At 37.7% G+C, this 17,852-nt stretch overlaps 1 protein-coding gene across 6 annotated transcripts in view; it reads left to right on the forward strand.

Moving 5' to 3' along the window:
• Positions 1-17,852, forward strand: part of DMD (dystrophin) — a 1,208,865-nt gene that overhangs the window by 404,309 nt on the left and 786,704 nt on the right. For all 6 annotated transcript variants that reach the window (XM_074905425.1, XM_074905436.1, XM_074905445.1 and 3 more), the window contains 2 exons: positions 11,979-12,080; positions 12,173-12,280. In XM_074905425.1, the coding sequence (XP_074761526.1) occupies positions 11,979-12,080; positions 12,173-12,280 (210 nt within the window). The remainder of the gene's footprint in view (positions 1-11,978; positions 12,081-12,172; positions 12,281-17,852) is intronic.

The raw sequence follows: 17,852 nt of genomic DNA on the forward strand, positions 1-17,852 counted from the left end.
TCTAGAGGAGCTATCAATACATTTTGCTGGAAGGTATAGCTGTATCACATAGAGATATCTGTGTGCTATCTTAATTCAAGCTAATTTGGGTAGCAATACCAGTAAATCAGTAATTAGTCTGGAATTTTGGTAGTACATGTTTGGCAAGATGCTGAGCACTGCCACTTCAAAAATAACTGTTTTCTTTACTGCAACTTCTTAGTCACCCAGGAAGCACAGTCCATGCAAGGTAAAAATGCAGTCTTTACTGATCTGTCAACTATTACTACCTTTTAGATTCATCAATGCAGCCTTTACTGATCTATCAATTATTACTACATTTTTAATTCATCTTAAGTGTCAGAACTGTGGTGTATCTGATTAAGACAGTCTTAACTTTCCAAAATTTTTTGCCAGCTCCTTGTATTCTGTTCAGTGGAGTAAAGCAGATCCCTTGCAAGCCCGTGATTACAGAAGCTAAACTAAACTAGGAAAATATCTTGAATGGAAGAGGAAAAAAAAACATTAAATACAGAAATTAATGCCAAAAAGGTTCAGCCAGGATATTATTCTAAGTTGGCAAACAGTAGATTCTTGCAAAGAGGCCTATGGTAATTGATGACAAGAATAGGGAAAATTATTATTGGTATTTGATATCTACTGCATGTCATTAATTAGAAGATGTACAACTGAGATTTTTTAGTAGTGTGAAAAACAAAAGAAAGGTTTGTGGTTTATTGGACATTTCATTTTCACATCTTGAGAAAGATATCTGAACAATTAAAAGCACATCAGGTGATACAGCAGCCGTCTCCTATTATTCCACTGGTTGCAAAGGTGCCATTTCTATCCCCTGCAACTTTTGTGGCTGACCCACTGACAAGGTTTAAGCCTAGAGGGCAATTGAGCACCAAAAAGCCACTCACTGTCTCCTGACCTGCTGGTGGAATGGGGAGCAGACAGATACAACAAAAGGCTCGGGCATCAAGACAAGGACAGGGAGTGATGATTCACCAATTATGGTCACAGGCAAAAGACAAACTCCTTAGAGGAAGAAAAAGAACATCAATTTAATTTGAATAGCACCACATGTGGCATGCTGCGAACAGAGTGCAGGGTGATGTGGAACAGTCCAGCTGCTGTTCAGTTCCCTCCTTGAATCACACCATTTTAGAAAAGAAGCTGAAAGACAAGTTCAATAATCCCATTGCTCTGGAAGTCACAGAATATGTAGCAGTATTAGAGATGTTAATAAAGCCAAAATACATACATAAAGCTATGCAGTTTAGGATATTAGGGAGGTGTGCAAACTTTCATATTTTTATGCCCAGGAGAACTGAGTTACCATAGTTCACCTGTTATTCTAACAAAATGTTACATCTCCTTTTCGAGCATGCAGAAAGATTGTTTGGATTTTTAAAAGTTTTTTCATGTCACTTGCAAACTGAGTACATAGGACATATGATGTGTTGGCAGGCACAACCATTTTTCACAAAAAGCACAATGGAGCAAAGTTCAAAGCTTAGTTATGTATCTGCCAGCCTGACTTTCAAAAGTAGAACAAAACAAGAGAATGTACTGTCAGATAAAAGGGCTTAATAACACTGCCTGAGTGAGATACTAATCAGCATCAGCTTTGGAAGAAAGTGAATGGTTATTGTTATGTAATAGTCATGGCTGCATTTTCCAAGCAGGTGCAATTCAGTTATGCCTTCCTTTTTGAAAATCTGAGATGATGATACTTTAAATATTTTCATATATACAAATATATATGTATATAGTGCATAACACATGTATTTATGCTTGCATCTGCATAAAACAATTTTTAAAGCCGTAAAAGGTAATTTAAACAGAACAACAAGAATCTATACTGGCTTCAAGTGAACGTTACAGAAGCTCAGAAAAATAAAAGTGAACACAGTTACAGTGCTTCTCTTATGAACAGCTGTTGCCCTAAGGTAGTCTGAGAGATTACAGCTACCCTAGGTGAATGTGAATATTAAAACTACTTTTACATAACATTGGGTACTTGACACAACAGTTTGTGACATGTTGTGAGACTCTATTTGTTTATGCTGCTGCTGAGAACTGACTATTTATTTAGACTTATAACTTCTATACCCCCATTACGCTCAATACAGAGATGTACCAGAAGACAGCTTCTGAGTAAGGCTGTGTTGGGTTTGTGTGTGGCAGGGTTTTGGTAGCAGGGGAGGGGCTACAAGGGTGGCTCCTGTGAGAAGCTGCTTGAAGGTCCCCTGGATCCAAGTCAGATCTGGCTCTGGTCAAAGCCGAGCCAATTCATGACGGTGCCTGTGCATCTATCATAACATATTTAAGAAGGGGAACCTGGAAAGGAGGAGGAGGAGTGGTGAGGTTAAATACCTGTGTAAACACTAAGGTCACTGGAAGAAAGGAGAAGGATGGGGACGTGTGCCAGAGCAGGCACACCCCTGCAGCCCATGGAGGTCACCAGTGGATCAGATGCCCACCTGTAGCCTCTGGAGGACCCCACGTCAGAACAGCTGTCTGAGCACAAATGTGACTGGGACTCTGAGGGAAGCCCGCACTGGAGCAGTTTGTTGCTAGGAGAGCTGCACCCCATGGGAGGGACCCATGCTGGAGAAGTTCAGGAATAGCTGTTGCCCGTGGGAAGGACTCACATTAGAGAAGTTCGTGGAGGAGTGTCTCCTGTGGGAGAGACCCCATGCTGGAGCAGGGGAAGAGCATAGGAGTCCTCCCCCTGAGGAGAAAGAAGTGGCAGAGACAACAGGTGATGAACTGACTGCAACCCCGATCCCCTGCCCCCCTGCATCGCGGGCAGGGAGGAGGTAGAGAAATCAGTAGCAAAGCTGAGCCCAGGAAGAAGGGAGGGGTGGGGGGAAGGTGTTTTTAAGATGTAGTCATATTTCTCAATATTCTGCTCTGATTTGATTGATAAATGAGTGGTGGTATTCAAATTAAATTGATGTTCTTTTACATCCTGTAAGGAGTCTCTCTTTGCCCGTGACCATAATTGGTGAGTCATCACTCCCTGTCCTTGTCATGATGCCTGAGCCTTTTGTTGCACTTTTTTCCTCCCCACCCCACCAACAGGGCAAGAGAGAGCAAGTTGCTGCGGGGTGCTCAGTTTCCTTCTAGGCTTAAGCTGTAACAGTGGCTCAAATGTATATTTAGTGCTGCAAAATCAGAGGACTATATGAGCAAATCTGTTCCTGTAGTCTGACTCATTTCTCAGGGAAAATCTGGGAGAACATGGGAAATTGTCTTCAGCCCAGAGAACAGCTGGATAACATACAAAAGCCATGAATGCAGGGTTTTTTTTTCTCTAATTATACTCAGGAGACAATAGGTCCCTTAAGGACTCTGCAGGCTAGCTCAAATTAGAGCCCGCCCTAGGGTTTAGGGTTCAGGATCTGTTCTGTAAAGAGATCTACATTAAATGTATCAAATATTTCTTGATGGCTTTTTCCCCTGCTGAGGGAAGGAAAGGAGCTGAGAGTTTAATTTACACTGTCTATTATATATTCTTATTATTCAGAGTACCATTCTCTGATTGAAGATGATGTATGAGTAGTTCTTGTAAAAATACATCAAAGTAAGTGAGGAATGTTAAAGAATAGAATAGATTATTTCAGTTGGAATGGACCTACAACAACTATATAGTCCAACTGCCTGACCACTTCAGGGCTGACCAAGTTAAAGCACATTGTTAAGAGCATTCTTCAAATGCCTCTTAAACACTGACAGGCTTGGGGCATCAACCATCTCCCTAGGAAGCCTGTTCCAGTGTTTGAGCACCCTCTTGATAAAAAAATGCTTCCTGATGTCCAGTCTAAAGCACCCCTGACTGATGCAGCTTTGAACCATTCTCATGTGTCCTATCACTGGATACCAGGGAGATCAGCAACTCGCTCTCTACATCCCCTCCCCAGGAAGCTATAGAGAGCAACAAGGTCACCCCTCAGCCTCCTTTTCTCCAAACCAGACACACCCTCAGTCCTTAGCCACTCCTCACAGGACACTCCTCTAGGCCTTTCATCAGCTTTGTTGCCCTCCTCTGGATGCATTCAAGGACCTTCACATCCTTCTTAAATTGTGGGGCCAAGAATTGCACACGGTATTGAGGGTCAGGCCACACCAAAACTGAATACAGTAGGATAATAATCTCCTTTGACTGGTTGGTTATAAAGTGTTTGATGTTCCCCAGGATGTGGTTTGCCCTCTCGGCTGTTAGGCCACACTGCTTATATTGAGCTTGCTGTCAGCCAGCACTCACAGCTCCCTTTCTGCAGGGCTGCTCTTCAGCCACGCCTCTCCCGGTTTATACTTGTGCCTGATGTTACTCCATCCTACGTGCAGAATCTGGCATTTCATCCCATTAATCATTGTCTGATGCTCCAATCTAACTAGATCCCTCTGCAAAGCCTTCTGTTCCCAAAGAAAGTGAACAGCACCTCCCAGTTTGGTATCAGCAAACTTGCTAATGGTCCATTGAATATTAATTAATATACTGAACAGAGCTGGCCCTAGAATTGAGCCCTGAGGAACAGCACTGGTGACCGGTCACCAGCCAGATTCAGCCCCATTCACTACAACCCTTTGAGCTGTGCCATTCAGCCAGTTCTTCACCCAGCGCACTGTAAACCCGCTCAGCCCACAGGTGGACAACTTATCCAGAAGGATGTCGTGAGGGACAGTATCAAATGCCTTACTAAAATCCAGAAAAACTACATCCCCTGCTTTCCCTTCATCCACTAGGTGGGTGACCTTATCATAGAAGGATATCAAATTAGGTAAACAGGACTTCCCTTTTGTGAACCCATGTTGACTGGGCCTGATGTTTGCATTATTCTTTACATGCCTTTCAGTAGTACACAGTATAATCTTCTCTGTGATTTTTCCAAGGACTGAGGTTAGAGTAACAGGACTTGAGTTCCCTGGGTCTTCCCTCACGTCCTTGTTGTAGATCGGAATAACACTGGCCAGCTTCCAGTCAGCAGGGACCTTTGGTAAAAGATCAAGAGTGGGGTCCTGCCATAGCATCCACCAGCTCCTTTCAGGACTCTGGGATGAATCCCATCAGGCCTCATAGACTTGTGACCATTCAGCTGATACAGCTGCTCCCTTACAATTTCAGTGTCCACAAATGGAAGGTCACTGTTCCCACACTCATGGTCCTCTGACTCGGGGGATCAGTCAGTATTATTAAAGACTGAGTCAAAAACCCCACTGAATGCCTCTGATTTTTCTTCATCCCTATTAGTCAAATGAGCATCTTCAACAAGTATTGGTCCAAAGTTGTCTTTAAACCTCCTCTTACTATGAAAATACTTTTAAGAAAACTTTTTTTTTTTTTTAATCTGACACAACACTAGCCATTTTTTACTCTAATTGAACTTCAGCCTTTTGTGTTTTCTCCCTGCATAAATGAACCGCAGCTCTGTACTCTTTCTGTGAAGCCTAACCTTGCTTCCAGAGATCATACAGTTATTCCTGAGCTTCATGAGGAGTACCCCGTTCAGTTAAGCTGGTCTTCTGTCCTGCTAGCTGGACTTATGACACGGTGGAATTGCCAGCTCCTGTGATTCTAAAAGCTGGTTCTTAAAGTCTGACCAGCATTCATGGACTCTTAAGCACTCAAAAGCAAATTCCTGAGGTACTCTGCTAAATAGCTCTCCAAACAGCTTCTAGTTTGCTCTCCTAAAGTCCAGGGTAGAAACTCTGCTGTCTTTTTTTCTCATTACCCTGCAAATTTTAAACTCAAGCATTTCATGTTCATGTGGCCAAAACAGCCGCCTACTATCACATCCCCCATGAGTCCTTCTCTATTCATAAATAACAAGTCTAGGAGGGGATCTTTCCTAGTTGTCTCACTGAATACCTGTGACAAGCAGTTATTTCCTACAAACTTCAAGAGTTTCCAAGATCTGATTGTCACAGCAGTATTTCCAGCTGATGTCTGGGAAGTTGAAATCTCCCAGAAAGACAAGGGCTGCCAATCCAGAAATTTTTCCTAATTGCCTGTAAAATAACTCATCAGTGCTTACATCCTCGCTGGGCAATCGGTAGTAGACACCCACTATAACATTTCCTTTGTTTTCCATCATGCTAATCCTTAGCCAGAGGTTCTCAACCATATCATCACTAACTGTAAGGGCTGTGCAGTCAAACCTCTCACCTTAAATATAGTGCAACACCTCCACCTTGCCTGCCCTGCCTGTCCTTCCTGAACAGTCTGTCGCTCTCCATCCCAGCACTCCAATCATGGGACTCATTCCACCAAGTCTCACTAATACCAATGATACCATCAGTCTGGGAGCAAGCAATTGCATTTCAAACAAAACCAAAAGTATTTTAGAAGTACACACACTGCTTATTGCTACATGAAAGAAATTCTATGAATGTGCTAAATACTACTTCTTTTAAAAATTGATTTTGCATATAGACAAAAGCATATTTTCACTATTTCTCATTACTTTAAAGAGTGGATAGCCTTACCTTAGTAGAAAAGCATTTTTCAGAAAAACTCTTCTATGAGTTGCAGACTTGAGGCATATTATTTCATTTTTCATACATTCACTCCAGTGTTCCCAAGAGCTGTGTTGGTTTTACTCATTTTCTCCGTTTTTCATGTTTCCTTACTTTTTGCAGACTAGGAATATTTTATCTTCTGCTTTTTGTAGTCATAAAGAATACTCTTTCAGAGTTCTCTCAATAGAAAAAAAAAAAAAAGTTCTTTTACATGCAGATTTCTCTGAAAATTCCAGTTAGGGCTGTGAAAAGAGGCATTTCAAGAGAGCATGAAGGCATTTTACTGTTTTAGTCTGGATTCAGCTGTTTTCTCTGGAGATTTGCTTTCCCAAACAAATGGAATAAACCCCTTGGTGCAGTCTGAATTCCCAGGACTCACACAGGATACTTATATCAAATAGTGATCGATTCTGTAAGGAGATAAAGTTGAGCACCGTATGATTTAGTAGTCAGTATCTACTTTATAAATAGGCAGTCCTGCCATTACAGTATCTACTTTATAAATAAGCAGTCCTGACATTACATTTCTGACTTGAACAGTATATCTTGGTGTCATGGTTGCCATGATCTTTCATGAGAAATAACAGGTCTAAGGAAGGTCACAGTATCAACCCTTTTATCAGTGCGGTTACTTAGTCATTTTACTTATTAAAGTAAAACATATTTTCAACCTATTGAGAAAAAAAAAAAAAGAAAAAAAAAAAGAGAGGTTTTGTGGCTCTTCAAAATCATATGCTGAAAATGGTATTTTGTATTGACTCAGCAAAACTTTTTTAGTATGCCAATCAATGCATTCCTTGGAGTAAATGCAGAAGCATTTGATCCTGTACTCTTGAGTTTTTGTTGTTTTCTAGATGAGCAAAACATATTTTTCCAGGTATATTGGTGATAAAGGCAAACTGACAAATATGTTACTGTAGATGTTGAGAGAAAATTGTAGTTCTTTATAAGGATTGTTAAGAAATGTCAAGTGCTTGACTTGAGATATTTCAAAATTACTCAGGTATAAGGATTTCTATAAAACAGTTTTTATCAATATAAGATTTACTGCTTTATAAAATATAAAAAGAATGTATTATAATAGAAATTTGACATGAAAAGTAGCATAGACATTAACATAGGGAACTGAGTTTGAGGCTTCACCTATGATCATATCTTAAATTTAAGCAAATACAATCTGCTGATACATATGGAGCAATGAAGTAACTGAGAACATACATGACACTACACATATGTGAGTGACTGGTGCTATTGCTATCATAGACATCAAGAAAAATCATGGTTGTATACCAATGACCAAGATATTCATTATGTGTGATTACTTGATTTATGGGTAGTTATGTACTCGTATGGAACTGTTCTGAATTGCAGTTAGTGGTAGAAAAGGAGCTGTGTAAGTGTGGATTTAATCATCCTAGGACTGAGGCCATAGCTCAAAACAGGCTGAACTTTCCAGGTATTCCTACTTCAAGTATCTAATTTAGTGCTGTACTGTATGAGTTGGTATACCTCAAATTAATTTTGGTTTTCCTTGAAAAGAGTTTTAAAAAAGAAATATTTATATCTTTAATATTTTGGAAGTGATTAAAAAGAGAAGAAAAAGATCTAATCCATTTAAATATGATTTTTCAGTTTATCTCAAATATATTATCCATCCCATGTAGTTAATTGATTATTGATTATTTGATAATAGTTAAATCATTATTATTAAATTAGTAGTAAGTAGTTTGTTACTTGTTTGTGTAGATTAGTGCATATTTCCATCAGCTCCATGTTTTCATCTGCATTCATGTGTGTATATGTAAGTATGTATTCATTATATAAGTCCCTTTGCAAGGTGGAGAGGTAAGATGTAACTCATGGTGTTGCACACTTTAAGAATTACATTTTCTTCAGAGAAATGTAGAATCTATGAAAGTCCATTTGTAGGCCAGATAACTGTTTCTCATCATATATTGCAGGCCACAGAAATGTTTCTCATCGCACTCAAGGACACGTAGTATGTATTATTGTCCATACAAATGTTTCTCATCAAATACAGATTGGACGTATCAGCTAGGTCAGTCTGTTCTTCAAGCTGTCAACAATAATTAGTAAGGAAATTCTAATCAGGAGCTACCGTCCTTGAAGAAGAGAAACATCCTGGAATGTGGCAGCTCATTAAAATTGTTTAACATAAATCAGTTTGATTAGAGATTAGAGTGTCCTTTGGAAGAACTATCGTCATTATAATAGTAAAATTACACCCACTGCTTCAAGACCCCTGCCCGAATAGAGACCCTCACCCTTTGAGCCTGCACAGAAATTAAAAACGCGCTGTAACTTTAAATTAAAGCAAGCATGTTATTAACAAATGAGGGATAGAAGTGATAAGTAACTAACCAATAATCATTATAGTAAATATGTTATCATGTAGCTTGGAGCATATAAATCCTTTGAAGTTCTTCTGTGTGGGGTGCTACCTTTGTGGAATTACCACCTAGCACCCATCTTTGCACAGCTATGGAATAAAACCAGTATCTCAGCTGTGTGTGAGATGGACTTTTGCACACTGGGTAATGAACCCTGTTTAAGGGACAGCACATTCATTCCTGTGGTCCTGTTTGAACAAAATGTTTTTCTTGTCAAAGGCCTTGTATTTGACTTGTATGAGAATTCAGAATTTCAGGCGGGTGCAAACTATTGGTTAGATTTGTGCAGTAAAATTTATTCTGATCGACACCTGCATTACCAATGGATAGACATCTGATCATTAAAAGATTTTTCTGAAAACACTAATCTAAATGAGAGGTGCCAAAACCTTTGCTGCTTAACTTTGGGATGATTATGAATCCTTCAGTAGAAACTATGAGTGTATTTTTAAAATCCAGTATGTAATTAATATCCATAAACTTCAGTGTAAATCAGACACCAGAACAACCAAATGTGATTCACTTCAACATCTGTATATATAGAATTTTTGAAATTAAGATATTTTTCTCCTATGATAATGCAAAGAAAGGGCATATAGGGAAGAAGTAGTACTTAGGCTTAGACTTCATTAAAAAATAACAAGAAACTACTTCTTATTACTTCATGGAATCATGTACAGTGTTTTTTAGTAGTTAACTAATAATAATTATCGTGAATTGTAGGAATTATTAGGAAAGGCTCAGGCCAAGGTTTAGATTAGAAGCATCTGAGCTGTGAGGAAGGATATGGTTATGATTTTCAAACTAATAATTAGCAATCACTCAAGGAAAAAAAAAATGTTCAGTTGAATGTAAAAAACTGAACAAGTGCTAGATATTGCAGATCTGTTAGGTTGTCTTCTGGGCTTGGAGAAAAAGGAGGATGGACATGTTGAAACTGTTATGAGCTTAACTAGAAATGTAATCAGGTTCAGGACAAATGAAACTAAATATAATTGATAATTTTGTTACATTAAGATTTTTAGTTTTCCAAATCAATTAAATTAGTCAAAATATAATTTTTGCAGAAAAGGTGTTAAGGAGTACACATTATGGTAAACATAGTATTTGGCCTGTGAGTCTAATAAATACTATTTATGAAATCATGGATTTTTTCATAAAAAGAAAAAAGTTATTTAAAAAAATGAAAATTTGGATTAGGTGGCTGTGAATAATTTTCTGCACTGTTCTGTGTCGTACAATTTGGTGATTTTATTTAATAATGAGTGGGTAAAATGAACGGGCAAATTATGTTGTACTTTTATTTCCTGTTAAGTTGAGAGTATAAATGTTTCACCAGTAAGTGTTTCTGTTAATACTGGAATTAGCTTTCAGAAATACTCGCATTGAAAACCTGAACTTTTTTGTGTTTTCTTGAATTGGTGATCTTTGATCACATTATGTTTTATGTCAAGGAAACACTAACACCAAATGTGATTTTAATGTGAAAAGAAATCACATTCTTAGATTCACAAAATTGCTTGGGTTTTGTGTAGATCTAATTAGGAAATAAAGCTAATACCCATTATATAATTCCAAATATATACCAAAACTATGATCCTAATATTAAGCCTAAAAAAGGCAAAGAAGACAACTTCTTCAAAACCTTCTTTGTATTTATGCGCTAAGCAGCTGGAAAGGAATACTTCTCTCTATTACTGTGTAACACATTTAAGCTGTGAGAAACTGACATGTTTTTAAATTAGCATTATTATGGTAGTTGATTAGAAATAGTTTTTATTTTTCTTAATTGAGCCAGTACCTAATATGACATAACTTAGTGGCATGACAGCTGCCTGATTAGTCTGCAAGATTTGTTACAGTTTTAGCATTCACTAAATGAAAAACATGGCGTCTGATGACTTCTTACTTTGACACTAAGTTGGTAAACCCATGAATTCAAATGGCTTCCTGAGATTTTATCTTTAATTTCCTAGGTAGTGCAAAATAAAATTCTTTCATACCTGATAGAAAATACACTTTGAATTTTAATCCCTTGGTTTTAGAAATCCACCATTTAAATGCTACATTTTTCCTAACATAAAATTTTAATTTCTATGAAAAATACATAAATATTAAAAATACAGAATCATAGAATATCTGAAGTAATAAGGGACCCCTAAGAACCATCGAGTAAATAAATAAATATGAAAAAAGGAAGGAAATATTTTTCCTGTTGTCAAGACATGCTTTTGAGGTAGATGAAAAAATAAGAATGCAGTAGTATAGAATATCCTGCAGATTTTGTAAGTTGTTTTTTTTTTGGGGGGGGAGCAACTGAATAATTTGCATAAGATGCTCGGGTAATTAAATAGTTGTAAATTGTTGCAATAAAGGTTTTATAGCATGTCGCACCTTCTCAGCAGTATTAAGTCTTACCCTCTAGGCATTTTTCAATAAACGCAGTAGGAAATGCTTGATTTCAACTAGAATAAGGGAGAGAAAACAAAGTAGTGTTTTATGTAATTTTAAAATGTATATAGTAGCATATGCCTCAGATATCTGGGAAACCTCAGTGGGTTTTGTGCAAGTGTGTTAGTTTATAAGGTGGTGGGGTTTTTTCCACTTCATAATTTTAAAAGAGGTAAGAACGTACATCAGCTGCACTGACAGTGCAACTTAAGAACCAGGTTCTGTGCTTTGATCACATCTTTGGGCTGCCATAATTATGTTTCTATTATGTTTTGGGCATTGTAAAGTTTTGAAATGATGTTTTTTTGAGAGCGTAGTGCCAGAAAATAGAAAAACTGTGTCTGTAGATTAGTATTAAAATTCTCTGGTTTTGGCTCTATTGCTTTTCCTATTCTCTCTATTTTGGTTTCATTTCAAATGGTGATAAGATCCATTTCAGTGTGACATGAAACATATTCTAATGGCTTAAGACTGTAAAAAGTGAATTAGGAAAGTGTTTCCACAAAAGTTTGTAATGCCATAGCCCAATCAGATTGCCTTGTTTGAAAAATAAAAAAACTAAACAGATGAAAGCCTCAGTTGTGTGTGTGTGTTTCTTTCTAGCACTTTGGAAAACGTTGGGCAGCCATCTGCAGATGGACAGAAGATCGATGGGTCCTTCTGCAAGATAGTCTTCGTAAATGGCAGCATTTTGCAGAAGAGCAGGTGACTAGTTTTAGCAGTTATAATGTTCTTCAAAAAATTGCACTAGGAAAAGCCTGACAGAAACATTTTCACTCTCTTCAATTTTCTTTCAGTGCCTTTTTGATGCATGGCTTACTGAGAAAGAGGATGTTGTGAGCAAAATTCATACAACTGGCTTTAAAGATCAAAATGAAATGCTGACCAATCTACACAAATTAGCTGTATGTATTTTTCTTTCTCCTATTTTATGTTCAAGTTCCTTATTCGGGAGTCTGAGTCCGTGTGGCTTCATCCCACTCTCAGACAGTATGGTTTAACAGAACAGCTTTTTCATACTTTGGGAATGGGTGTTGTGCTGCGTAGATGGAATAGGTTCGTCCATGGCCTTGCTGATAAAGGAACCAATACATACAGATGTTTTCCTTGGTTGTCTCTTCAGTCAAAAGTTTATGAACTGAAATAGCATTTGGGTGCCTTAAAAATATCTATACTTTTATACTGAAAGTTTCTTTGTTGATACTATTGATAATATTGTGTGTGAGACCGAGTATACATGTATATGTACAAAGATGTGCATATGAGTAAGTACTTACCATACAGTAAAACCTGTCATACATTCCTTGAGCTTGAAATGTCTAAAGACTCAAAAGTTGCAAAATGCGGACTTTTTTATTACTTTGCAACTGTACCTCAGATACTTTGTGAATAATTACATACATAAAATGCTCCCTTTTCGACATGGTTGTGCCTCACTCTTCAGGAAATACTCTACTATGTGCTGCCTTTATGGTGGGAATGTAGGTCTGACTGGCCTAGACAGATTCTCTTCCTGTAGAGGTGGAAAGCTTGTCACAGCCTAGACTTGCAAATGCTTTTAGGACCTTTCTAAAGAAAATAGTATGCTATGTGCGATTTTTGTACGTAGTAATGTCTGCTTATGCATTTAGAGGAAAGGAAGCATTCATGTCCATGCTTTTGTTAAAATAGGTAAATTATTATTGCTGTAAATAGGAACTCATTGGTAATTTTCTATTTAAACAAAACTATTATTTGTTTTGTCAAATAGGTGGGAGGTGGGAAGTGTCCTAGGTATTATTTCAAGACTTGTTTGTATGGTTTACATACTAGGATTTTCAGTCATGAGTGATTCTCAATTTATTATTAATTATTTGGTTATACAGTAGGCTCAACCTTGGATTTTTAAAAATTATTTTAGAACTGATGCCCTTCACATCCTTCTGTATTAAAAGTAGAAACATTTGGGCTTTTGTTCAATAAAAATACCATGATGTTTCTGAAGTTTAAGTAACTGTGTTGTTTTTAAAATTTACAGTATTTTATCCTCACATAAACAAATGTGTAAATTTTTATTTTTTTTTTAAATTGAAATTCTTACAGCTTGATTTTTTAATTCATAACTACCATGTAGCTGGTGCAGAATTAGGGATAAATGTCTCTGATTCATAGAATGACTAATAAGTTATTATTTGTTGATTTTTTTTTTCCAAAATTCAAGACTCCACATTATCATTGTTAGCATAATCTTAAAACATTGTAATTATTACACTATCACGCTTTTTTTTTTTTCCTCCCCCTCCCTCCTTAATGTTTACCTCTGTAACTCTTTAGGGGCTAATAGAAACACATATTTAGAAGTTCAGATTTGGATTTTGATTAAAGATTATTTAGGATTAAGTCAACTTCTTTGTAAAGGAAAGGAACTTTTTATGTAGTCTGTTGTCTGAGTGTATATGCTTCTTGGAAATTCTAGTAGTGTAACATGTAAGCAGTCTTGAAGTTGACTTCAAGCAAAGCTTTTATTAATGCATAATGTATTAGAAGCAACTCGGGATGTTTTAGAATACCTTCATGAAGAAAAATTTATGACAAGAAATTCAGATTTATTCAATAAATTAGTACTTGTGGATTTCAGCAAGATTCTAGAGCAAATAAGAACTGGGGATTGAAATGTTTATCACAGACTGTGAAGTAGCAGGATAATAATGGTTTGAAAGTGTAAAGGGTAAGACCAGTTTGGGTATCTTTCAGAATTGCTTGGAAATATGATGTTAAGAAGGAAATGCTTTCTTTTAGTAGTATTTTCATAAATTCAGTTAATGAAATACAGACATAGTCTCACAGAGTTAATTATGTTGCCAGCTTAAATTGTTAAGCATTACTCTCGTGAAAGCATTGTGGTCTTTCATGAAACTGAATGTTTAAACACCAGAGTAAATAAAGTGATTCTTCCATCCCTCGAACCTCAACAAGAATCATGTCATCCTTGACAGAACATGTGGGTTTTATTAATAGTAACTTAATATTTTTTTGCACATGAATAACTTTGGTGTTTTTAGAAACAGCTGATCCATAATGTAGTAGTTTAGATATTTAAAAATTGATGGTATGCTGGAGAAACACTGCCTCTTTAGTCTCTTTGATTTGTAGCAGGAAAAATATTTTCTACTTTTGGAATTCCTCTATTGGGTTTTAGACCTAGTAGCAGGTATCTCCAAATTCCAGTGAGTATGTTTTTTTATCTCCACACAGTGCCAAATTTTCAGGAGTTTTGTGGATGAAGATTTACTATTTTAGTCTTCCCTGAATCACAGGGAATTTGTATTAATGCATTACCCACATGAAAATTCTTGTCAGGGAATATATTCTTCCACTCTTGGACTGGCTTTAAGAAACAGGAAAAAATGGGATCATGGCATCCTGACCATAACATGCAAATCATGCTTGTCTTTTGACATAAGTTATCTTGGACATAGAGATGTGTTTGGATATAGTAAAGTTAAAACCATCATGAAAAATTGCTTTTATAATTAGGCCATCTTGTTCCACAATTATAAAGGTGAGTCTGGGAGGCAATAAATATACCTTATTTTACTAATATAAAAATGTTTATATTCTTAACAACACAGTCCCTCAGTTGTCTAATAATTTCCAGCAGGAGATTACACTATTAGTTTGTCCTGTTAGATCTTAAGAATTTTAGGTTTGATACCATGATATGGCATAAAAGCTGCCAGCCTGTTTTTCCTGTCTCTCTTATATGCACAACTTGACAAGATTAAGGTCATGTTCTTTAGCCAGATTTCAGTCTCTTAAGCCTGAAGGAAATTTCTGAAGGTATTTTATTAAACCATTTAGCATTATGACAATCCTCCTACAGGGTCCTAAGCCTTCTAAAAGTGACTGAAGTGAAATAGGTCTGTTGAGATGCTGTTCACAGTATGAAAAAAAATATTGACTCTTACATCACATTAATCATTACATCGCATAGTAACAGATAGAAGGTAAAATAAGAAAGAGTTGGTAGTTTTCGTGCATATTTGCAGTTCAGGATACTTCTGAAGAAATCAGGATTTAACTACTGCTTGCAGATGCAGAAATACATCAGTATTTTCTCCACAGTAATTTTATCTCATGTTGGATGAAATAAACTGTTAATTTTAGTTAAGGAAGGATTTATGCTAGTAAGCACTATTACTGCTTAAAAGTAAACTTTCATTTACCAAGATTTGTTAAACTGGTAGTCTGTATACATATATTTTCAGACAGTAATAAAGATTTTGAGTTATCAGAAAGATTGAGATTGTTCCTGAACCAAAATCTCCATACATGGATTCCTGTTATAGAATTTCTAGAACAGTTTTGCAACCCAAATTCTGATTATTTGACTTAGTATAAACAAGCATATGTTTCCCCAAAATTTGTTCCTTCCTAATGATTTGACTGAAGGCTCACCATTATTAAAAAATATTAGTTCTCTCTAGATTCTTTCTCAGATTTGATTCTCTCAAACTGGGAGAAGGAGACAAGTTAAAACATTTTAAATAAAACAATATAAATTAAACTTTGATATTCAGTTTGGTGTCAGAGTACTCTGGGGAGTGGAAGACAAAGTGTTTTGAAATCTGACCAGCAGAAGATTTGGAATGTCCCAGAGATTAATGATACTTTGGTGGGTTAGCCTTGGCTGGGCACGAGGTGCCATTCTCTCACTCCCCTTCGTCAGCAAGGCAGGGGCAGAAAATAAGATTAAGAGCTTATTGGGCAAGATGAGGACAGGGAGATCACTCACCAGTTGCTGTCACAGGCAAAACAGACTCGACTTGAGGAAGATTAATTTAATTTATTGCCATCCAAATCAGAGTAGGATAATAAGAAATAACAAGAATCTTAGAACACCTTTCCCCCACCCCTCCCTTCTTCCCAGGCTCAACTTCACTCCCATCCTACCTCTTTCCCCTGAGTGACAAAGGGAATGGGGGTTGCGGTCACTTCATAACACATTGTCTCTGCTGCAACCTCCCCTTCACACGCTTTCTCTTCTCCAATGTGGGGTCCCACCCACAGGAGACAGTCCTTCATGAACTAATACAACATGCATCCTTCCCATGGGCTGCAGTTCTTCACAAACTGCTCCAGTGTTTGTCCCTTCCACAGGGGACAAGAGTGCAGTCCTTCAGGAACACACTGCTTCAGTCTGGGTCCCCCATTGGGACATAGTCCTGCCAGAAAACTTGCTCCTGTGTGGGCTTCCTTCCACGGGGCCAGAAGTCCTGCCAGGAGCCTGCTCCAGCGTGGGTTCTCCACAAGGTCACAGCCTTCTTCAAGCACATCCACCTGCTCAGGCATGGTGTCCTCCAGGGGCTGCAGGTGGAGATCTGCTCCACCATGGGCTGAGGGACACAGCCTGGCTCCCCATGGTCTTCACCACAGGCTGCAGGGGAATCTCTGCTCTAGTGCCCGGAGCACCTTCTGCCCCTCCTTCAATGACCTTGGTGTCTGCGGGGCTGTTTCTCTCACATTTTTCTCACTCCTCTCTTTCACAGCTGCTGCGCAGCATTTTTTACCATTTCTTAACAATATTATCACAGAGGTGCCACTGAAGTCGCTGATGGGCTCAGTTTTGGGCGGTGGTGGGCCTGCTTTGGAACTGTCTGAAGCTGATTCTATCCCACATGGGCGCAGCTATGGTGTCTTCTCACAGAAGCCACCCTTGCAGTCCCCTGATGCCAGAACCTTGCCATGTAAACCTGGTACAGAGCCTGCCCCTCTTTTTCCCTCAGTTTTAGCAGTCATGTTTTCATTGTTATTGAAATGAATGGGTAAAAAAATATATCTTTGGTGAGTGTAGCAATTCACCCAGTTCTAACGTTGTGTTAAAACTGATATCAAGCCAGTTAGATTTGTTCTTAATTTATATACTGTATCTATAATATCTATTTGTAATAATTTTTGTTCAGATAAAACAGGTTTTGGCGGGAAATGTTCATGTTTTAATATCTCAAATGTCTCGTTTCAGAGGATTTATTCAGTATTTGTATGTGAAAATTTATCTCCTCTGTCATTAACTCTCTTCTGGGATCTGCTTAGTCCAAAGGGCAGAAAAAGTGTTTAGGCTTTATGACTTTGTGCATATATTAATACTGACTATTCTTTTATTTTTTGTCCATTTTTTGAGAATGAATGCTTAAGTTATGACAATCAATGGATTAAACCAGTAGAGGCATTAAAAAAACAAACCTAGGTGAGAACTGGAGCTATGGATGACTACTGGATTTGTGAAGAGCCTACTTCATAGAGAGGTTTGCATGTATAGAACTCAGGAGGCTCCCTTGGCAGTTAACTGCAGTAGAGGTCTGAAGACTAACAATTTCTCCTTTTTCATTAGCATCCATGTGTTCAAACTCTGCAACAGCTTGCAGAGCACAGAGGTTGTACGTGGGAGTTTCCAGGCTCCCAGCTGCAGGGCCCTTTCCTTGGCATGCTCAGCAGAGC

The sequence above is a fragment of the Athene noctua genome, chromosome 1 (assembly GCF_965140245.1).
Source record: "Athene noctua chromosome 1, bAthNoc1.hap1.1, whole genome shotgun sequence".
Lineage (NCBI taxonomy): Eukaryota > Metazoa > Chordata > Aves > Strigiformes > Strigidae > Athene > Athene noctua.